General features: G+C 28.9%; 1 protein-coding gene across 1 annotated transcript; it reads right to left on the bottom strand.

Moving 5' to 3' along the window:
* Positions 1 to 1282: 1282 nt before the first annotated feature.
* On the bottom strand, positions 1283 to 8908 carry LOC124957705 (probable serine/threonine-protein kinase clkA; the record flags this gene model as incomplete). The annotated part of the gene is made up of 5 exons (XM_047514889.1): positions 1283 to 1467; positions 1508 to 1712; positions 1757 to 1893; positions 8071 to 8553; positions 8638 to 8908. Coding segments are annotated over 5 exons (1281 nt in total), but the record flags the coding sequence as incomplete, so codon positions are not given.
* Between the last annotated feature and the right edge of the window lie 1054 nt (positions 8909 to 9962).

Below are 9962 nucleotides of genomic sequence, written 5' to 3'. Positions count from 1 at the left end.
TATTAGGGCAGCCGACAAGGCGGTAAAAGAAGTATCCTCGCTTGGCTCACTCATGGCCAACGTCAACGGTCCCCTACTGTGCATGAGGCGACTACTGATGCGCGCCGCCGAAGCAGTGATCCTGTATGGCGCGTAAGTCAGGATCGAGGCGCCGCGACACGCGAAATATCGCAAGCGCATAGCCGCGATACAGAAGAGGGGCGCTTTTCGAATCGCGTGCTCCTACCGCACGATCTCGGAATCCATGGTGCTAGTGGTCGTGGGGGTAATTCCGTTCGATCTACTAGCCAAGGAGAGGCAATTCGTCCACCAGCAGAAGACCGTACTGGGGAAGGAGGAGACATCAAGGATAGCCAGGTCTAGCAGCATCGAGGCTTGGCAAAGCAAATGGGAACAGGAACCTAGGGCAGGTGGACTGCCCGACTCATCATTCGACTAGACAACTGGCTAAACCGGGAGGTGGGAGAGGTCAACTTCTATCTCTTGTGAGGGCATGTCCTGTTCTGCTCCTACCTCGCAAAGACGAGGAAGGTAGCAGACGGCAACTGCCCATATGGGGACTCGACCGTCGACGACGCCCTCCACACGTTCTTCAGATGTACCCGGTGGAGTGCCGAACGACTCGTCTTGGAGCAGGACCTCGGAGACATCTCGCCAGACAACGTTGTCGAGAAAATACTCCGAGGTCAGGAGGTATGGAACGAGGTGGCCTGGTACGTCAGGGCCATCTTGCGTAGAAAAAAGAAGGTGATGAGCGGCCCATAGACGCGTCCTCAACGTCGCTCCTGGTTCCTGCCCCGTATAGCCGAAGGGTGAGTCCCGTAAAGGGACCTGATGCAGTGGCGCCATCCCGAAGTAATGGCACATGGTGGTGCCGGCATGGTTTCACTATGTTACTAGGATGGATATGGGTTTAGTCGGTGGTGCCTATTACAACGGTGAGCCCGACACTCCAGGTACTTTAATGGGGGACCTATGTGGTGAAGGGTTCCTCTGGCAGGCGGAATCACTGGATTAGCGCGTAAAGATTGGCATTTTCTACGATCAAAAAAAAATATTACTGTAATTAATCTTATTACTATTATTGTGATTATTATTGCTCTATTATTGAAATTATGATAGTTATTATTATTGTTATCGTTATAGTTAATATTATTGTTATTATTATTGTTATTATCGTTGTTTTTATTATTGTAATTGTTATGGTTATTATTATTCTTATTATTATTATTATTATTATTGTCTTTATTGTTGTTATTCTTTTGTTATTATAATTATTATTATTGTTATTATTGTTGTTGTTGTTATTGTTATTGTTGTTATTATTGTTATTATTATTATTATTATTATTATTATTATTATTATTATTATTATTATTATTATTATTACTATTATTCCTATTATTATTACTGTTATAATTATTATTGTTATCACTTTTATTATTACTATTATTATTAATACTATTATTGTTCATATTATTGTAATAAATTTTTATAATTATTCTTTTAGTTATTGTTATTATTATTGTAATAATTTTTGGTATTATTATTGTTATTATCATTGCTATTATTATTGTTGTTATAATTGTTATTATTATTGTTATTATTAGTGTTATTGTTATTGTTATTATTATAGTTTTTATTATCGTTATTATTATTATTATTACTATTATTATTACTATTATTATTAATACTATTATTGTTATTATTATTTGTTATTATTATTGTTATTATTATTGTTATTATGTTGTTATTTTATTGTTATTATTGTTATTATTTTTATTCTTATTATTGTTATTATTTTTGTTACTATCAGTATTATTATTATCGTTATTTTTATTACTATTATTATTATTATGTTTATTATTATTATTATCATTGTTATTATTAACATGTTGAATGCTGCGCCGATATAACCGGGATTGTCTGTGGCGCCACGATGAATTTTCTATTTACCGATACATATAATGTTGAAATATTATCTGTAATAGTTATGTTACAGCGTATAAACATGTTTGGCATGTTAATTTCGGTGGGGTCACTGATGGCCCCCGTGGCGCTCGAGTACGATTTCGTTCCGTCGTCAATTATCTCATATTTCTTCTTCGCTTAGTTGAGTAATAGTGTCACGATTTTATTATTTTCTACAGTGTTAAACAATCATGTAAGAACCTCTATTATACTTTTGTATACTACAAAAATTTTTGCATTGCTTATCTCCTATTTAATTTTTTAGTTGGTCCATAAAGTTATGATTTCAAATGAAGATTCTGCATCAAGCAATTCAACTGATGATATATTTTTACCAAATCCTTCCAAACGATGTCAAGTGTTGTCACATAATAAGGAATGTTCCTCGAGCAGTTTGTCTGATATGATAATACCATATTCAGTACGTCGCTGTCGAATTGAATCATATAGTGAATGCGAATTTGAAGATGACGGTAGTAATTACGAAAATAATATAAGAGAAAAGGTACGTGGTATAAATTAGCATATACCTTCGTGTAATCAACCAAAGATTATATTTTATATTTCATCGGGAATCAATACATATCATTTTGAAATTTTTTAATTTACTGAACCGTATAGTTTTTAATGTCTTTTTGTTTCGAATGAAATATTTGAAATGATTGCAAACCAAACAAATAAATATACTGCGAAAATAGTATCAGAATAGCGATTACGTCTTCTTCATAGATGGATTAAAACAAAACCGAATGAAATAAAATGAATTTTTGGCTTTATTTTATGGATGGGATTAGTGCGATTACCCAAAATTTACCTGTATTGAAGTAGAAATGAAGAATCTCACCAGACATTTCCAAGTACAGTGATGTAGTGAAATTGATTTGAATTACTTTTACGGTTCATTCATTTTAGTAACAATGAAGAAAACGATCCTAATAATAGATTATCCAACATTATTCACATTATTGACATATTAAACAAAAGTTTTAAAAAATACTACAATCTAGATGAAATATAATACGTAGACGAATCATTGATCCCCATCCAAGGCCACATAATATTTCGACAATATTTGAAACTGAAGAAACGGCATCGATATATCAATAAAGTTTTTAAATTATGTTGTGGTGCAGGATATACTTATTCTTTTCAAGTATACTCGGAAAAAGTAAAAAATAGAGATAAAACACCGGAAACAGTATCGTCCGGGATTGTAATGTCTCTTTGCAAAGATATATTGGGTAAAGGGCATACTGTCTATACAGACAACTTGTATATAAGTGTTGATCTGGAAGAAAAGTTAATAGCAAAGAATATACATTTAATTGGTACACTACGGAAAAATCGACGTGGAAATTCAGTAGAACTAGTATCTAAAAAATTAAAACGTGGAGGACTCATTGCTCGCGAAAATAAATCCAGAATAACAATATTAAAATGGAAAGATAAGAGGGACGTAATGATGCTTTCAACTAAACATTCGGCAGAAAAGACTACTGTACATAAGAAATTCTATTCGTGTGAAAAACAAAAAATGGTTGTAGTATATAATCTAGGAAAATCATCAGTCGATTTATCAGACTAAATAATAGCTTATAATTTACCACTACGCAAAACTTTAAAATGGAATAGAAAATTAGCAATAAAACTGTTATTGAATACATGTATGTAAATTCAATGATATTATTCAAACAGGTAATAAGATAAGATATTCAAATTTCTGAATTCAGAAATAAAGTTGCATTATATTCAACAAAATGTCGTAATAATGATGCTGAGAAAACCACGACATGAATTAAAAGCAATGCCAGGAAAAGCTCCAACGGTGCGAAGATTTTGCAAAATTTGTTACCAAAAAAATTCTAAGAAGTTAGGGAGAATAATTGCAAAAAACTGTAGCAAAAAAGTCGTGACAAATTGCAAAGACTGTGCTGGTTCATACTTTCTTTGTTTAGAATGTTTCAATACGACACAACGTAACGTACGCGCATAATAAAACTATATCACATGTATAAATAAAACTATTTTCAGATGTTCTATACTGCATTCATTTCTGCTCACCACTACATCAACGATGATAATAATAAAAAATCGTAAGTATTGTCATTTGTCTAAATTTTATACTTTTTTTTTAATCTTGGCACGGTGGTCACCGGTGGCCACCATGACGTCACAGCCAAGTTAAGTGCCGATAACAAGTGATCACCGTGGCATTCAACCTGTTAAAAATCTCGATTCACATAAAAGTAGTTTGATCTTAGGAAATGTAGTGTGCTGAATCGATTGGTGACAATTTCCAAACCGTGATACAAGTATTATCAAAGAATTTACGATTTTCACTATTCTTGTAGCGAAAATCTCACATTTCGATAATATTATTCAATAATTTTCATGTTAAAACCCTTATTCACTCGTAGTTATATGAGTAATATATATTTATTTTCTTGTTATATTCATTAATCTGCGTCAATAGAATATAAAATCTATGAAATTAATAGACATTTCAACTTTTCTTATTTGAACGATACGTGTATAAGAATGAAAAATCGTATGTACGATATAAAAAAAAGTTAAAAACCTCGATTCCAATAAAGGTAGAAGTTTGATCTTAGGGAATGAACATTGTTGAATCGATTGGAATCATTTTCCAAATTGTGGTACAAGTATTTTCGTAAATTTTACGATTTTTACGTTCCTGTAATGAAAATCACATGTTCTGATTACATTATTCGACAACTTTAATGTAAAAACACGTACTTACTAATAGTAAAAACGTTATATTCTTGTTATATTCTTTATTCTGCGTCGATAGAATATAAAATGCATGAAATTAATAGAGATTTCAACATTTCGTAGTTCGACGATACGCGTAAATGAACGAAAAATCGTACATACGATATGAAATAATGTTAGAAACCTCGATTCCTATAAAAATATTGGTGTGATCTCAGGAAATGCAGTGTGTTGAAACGATTGGTAATATTTTCCAAATGATGGTATAAGTATTTTCGAATATCTTACAATTTTTACTTCTCTTGTACTGAAAATCGCATGTTCCGATCACATTATTCGATTATTCTCATGTTAAAACTGTTATTTACTCATAGTAAAACGTTATATTCTTGTTATATTTTTTATTCTGTGTCGATAGAATATAAAATCTATGAAATAGGTAGAGACTTCAACTTATCGTATTTCGACGATACGCGCATATGAACGAAAAATCGCATACAGAATATGAAAAGATGTTAAAAATCTCGATTTCAATAAAAGTAGTAGCTTGAGCATAGGAAATTGAGTGTATTGAATCGACTTGTAAAATTTTCCAAACTGTTCTACAAGTATTTTCAAAGATTATACGATTTTTTCTTTTTATGTAGCGAAATTCGCATGTTTCGAACACATTATTCGACAATTTTTATGTTAAAATACATAATAACTCAGAGTAAACATATTAAATTCCTGAAATTTTCTTTATCCAGCGTCAATAGAATATATAATCTGTGAAATTAATAGAGATTTCAACTTTTCGTATTTCGACGATACGCGTATATGAACAAAAAGTAATATATATGGTAAGGTATAATGTTAAATACTTCGGTTCAAATAAAAATAGTAGTTTGATCTTGTGAAATGCAGTATACTGAATCGTTTGGTAGCATTTTCCAAACTGTGGTATAAGTATTATGGTATATCGTATATACGATTTTTCGTTCTTATACGCGTATCGTCGAAATACAAAAAGTTGAAATCTCTATTAATTTCACCGATTATATACCCAATCCACGCACAGTAAAGTATATAACAAGAATATATCGATTATACTATGTGTAACTATGTTTTTTAATAAGAAAGTTGTCGGAAAATGTAATCGAAACATGCGAATTTCTATACATGATAAGAGAAACCTTAGAATCTTCCAAAATACTTGTACCACAGTTTGGAGAGTGTTACCAAACGATTCAGAACACTGCATTTCATAAGATCTAATTTTATATACTATCGACGCAGAATAAAGAATATAACAACAATATAACGTATTTACTAAGTGTACATACGTGCTTTAACATGAAAATTTTTGAAAAATGTAATTGAAACATGCGAATATCGCTACATGAATAGTAGAAATCGTAAAGTTTTCCAAAATATTTGCGCCACAGTTTGGAATATGTTACCAATCGATTCAGAACATTGCATTTTAAAAGATCAAACTACTTTTTCTATCGGAATCGAATTTTTTAACATTATTTCATATGGGGTAAGCAATTTTTCGTTGATATACGCGTATCGACGAAATACGAAAAGTTGAAATATCTATTAATTTCATTGATTTTAAATTCTATGGACGCTGAATAAAGTATATAACATGAATAAAACGTTTTTACTATGTGTAAATATGTGCTTAAACATGAAAATTTTTAAAAAATGTAATCGAAACATGCGAATTTTGCTGCATGAAGGGTCAAAAAATTAAAATCTTCGAAAATACTTGTACTACAGTTTGGAGAATGTTACCAATCGATTCAGAACATTGAAATTCATCATATCTAATTACAATAATATTGGAATCGAAGTCTTTATCATCGTTTTATGTCGTAAATACGATTTTTCGTTCATATACGCGTATCGACGAAATACGAAAAGTTGAAATCTCGTTTAATTTCATTGATTTTATATTCTATCGACGCGGAATTATGAATATAACAAGAATTTTACGTTTTTACTATATGTATATACGCGTTATAACATGAAATTTGTCTAAAAATATAATAGACATATGCGAATTTCTCTATACGAGAAGTGAAAAATCGTAATATCTTCGAAAATACTTGTACCACAGTTTGAAAAATGTTACCAATCGATCCAGAGCACTGCAATTCATAGGATCAAAGTAATATTTTTAATGGAACCGAAGTTCATAAATTTTTTTCATATCGTATATACGATTTTTCGATCATATATGGGAATCATCGAAATACGAAAATTAGAAATCTCTTTTCCTTTCGTCGATTTTACGTTCTATCGACGCAGAATTAAGAGTATAACAAGAATTTAACATTTTTACAATGTGTAAATACGTGTTTTAATATGAAGATTGACGAAAAACACAATCGACATATGTGAATTTCGCTATACGAGAAGTGACAAATCATAATATCTTCGAAAATTCTTGTACCTGAGTATGAAAAATGTTACCCATCGATTCAGAGCATTGCATTTCATAAGATGAAACTACTACTTTATTGGAATCGATGTTCTTAACATTGCTTCATATCATATTTACGATTTTTCGTACATATACGCTTATCATCGGAATACGAATATTTGAAATCTCTTTTAATTTCATTGTTTTTATGTTCTATCGACGCAGTATTAAGAGTATAACAAGAATTTAACATTTTTACTGTTTGTAAATACGTGTTTTAATATGAAGATTGTCGAAAAGCGTAGTAGACTTATGCGAATTTCGCTATAAGAGAAGTAAAAAATCGTAATATATACTAAGATACTTGTACCAGTGTGAAAAATTTTACAAGTCGATTCAGAACACTTCATTTCATAATATAAAATCTACTATTCTTATTGGAATCGAAGTTCTTAACATTTTTTCATATCTTACTTACGATTTTTCTTTCATATACGTGTATCATCGGAATACGACTATTTGAAATTTCTTCTAATTTGATCGTTTTTATTTTCTATTGAAGCAGAATTAAGAATATAGCAAGAATTTAACGTTTTTACAATGTGTAAATACATATTTATCATGAAATATGTCCAAAAATGTATTTGACATATGCGAATTGTACTATACGAGAAGTGAGAAATCGTAATATCTTCAAAAATACCTGCACTACAAATTGAAAAATGTTACCAGTCGTTTTAGAACATTGCATTTTACAAGATCAAACAACTATATTTATTGGAATCGAAGTTGTCGACTTTGTTCCATATCGTAATTACGTCTTTTCGTTCATATACGCGTATCATCGAAATACGATAATTTGAAATTTCTTTTATTTCGTTGATTTATCATCGTTATTATCGTTATTATCGTTATTATCCCTATAACCGTAATTATCGTTATTAAAGTTATTATCGTTATTATCGTTATTATCATTAATATTATTGTTATCATTATTATAATTAATATAATTAACATTATAATCGATATTATTATTACAATAGTTTTTATCGTTCTTATTATTATCATCGTTATTGTCTTTATTACTCTTATTATCGTTATTAACGATACATTCGTTATTACTAATATAATCGTTATTATCGTTATCGTTTTCATCGTTATTATCCCTATTATCGTTATTATCGTTATAATCGTTATCATCGTCATTATCAATATTAATATTATAATTATTATTATTTCTATTACTATTATTATTATTATCATTATTATTATATTTGTTATAATTATTATTTTTATTATTATCGCTATTATCGTTATTATAGTAATTATCTTTATTATCGTAATTTTTGTTATTATCGTTATTATCGTTGTATTCGCTATCAAAGTTATCACAGTTATTATCTTTGTTATCGTTATTATCATTTTTATCATTATTATCTTTATTAACATTATTATTGTTATTATCATTTTTATAATTATTATTATAGTTATTATCTTTGTTACAGTTATTATAGTAAATACCGTTATTATCGTTATTATCATTATTACCGCTATTATCATTATCATCGTTATTACCGTTATTATCGTTACTATCGATACAATCATTATTGTCGATATTATCGTTATTATTGTTATGTTCGTTATTATAGTCATTATCGTTATTATCTTTATTATAGTTATAATCGACATTGTCGTTATTATTGTCATTATCGTTACAATAGTTATTATCGTAATTATCGTTATTATCGTTATTATCGTTATTATCGTTATTATCGTGACTATCATTATTACCGTTATTATCGTTACTATCGTTATAATTTTTATATTCGTTATTATAGTCCTTAACGTTATTATCGTTTTTATAGTTAAAATCGATATTATCGTTATTATCGTTATTATCTTTATTATCCTTATAATCATCATTATTGTTATAATCGTTGATATCGTTAATATCGTTATTATCGTCATTATCGTTATTATCGTTAATATTGTTTTTATCCTTATTATTAGTATTATTATTATCGTTATAATCGATTTTATCGTATTATAGTTATTATCTTTATTATCGTTTTTTTAGATATTTTCATTATTGTTTTTATCGTTATTATTATCGTTATTATCTTTATTATAATTATAATCGTTATTAAATTTATTATCGCTATTATCCTTATTAACGTTATTATCGTAATATCGGTATTATTACTATTATTATCGTCGTTATCGTTATTATCGTTAATATTGTTATTATCGCTTCTATTATTATTATTGTTATCGTCATAATTTTTATTATCGTTATTATATTTATTACCATTATTATCGTTATTATATTTATTACCATTATTATCGTTATTATGGTTATGATCGTTATTATCTTTTTATTCGTTATTATAGTTATTTTCGCTATTGACGTTAATATCGTTAAAATCGTTATTACCGTCATTATTGTTATTACCGCTATAATCGTTATTTTCCTTATTATCGTAGTTAATATTATTATTATCGCTACTCTTGTCATTATCGATTTTATCGTCATTATTATTGTTCTTAACGTTATTATCGTTATTATCGTTATTATCGTTATAATCGTTATTAATGTTATTATCGTTAAAATCATTATTACCGTTGTTATCGTTATTATTCTTATTTTCGTTATTATTGTCTCTATCTGCATTATTATTATTATTATTACTATTGCTATTATTACTATAGTTTTTATTATTATTTTTATTATTCTTACTTCTATTATTTTTATTATTAGCGTTAATTTTTTTATTATCGTTATAATCGTTATTGTCGTTATTACCTTTATTATCGATCTTCTTATTATTATTATTTTTATCGCTATT

The sequence above is a fragment of the Vespa velutina genome, chromosome 2 (assembly GCF_912470025.1).
Source record: "Vespa velutina chromosome 2, iVesVel2.1, whole genome shotgun sequence".
Taxonomy (NCBI): Eukaryota; Metazoa; Arthropoda; class Insecta; order Hymenoptera; family Vespidae; genus Vespa; species Vespa velutina.
Note: the sequence above shows the minus strand (reverse complement) of the source record. Positions and strands in the feature narration are given on the sequence as shown.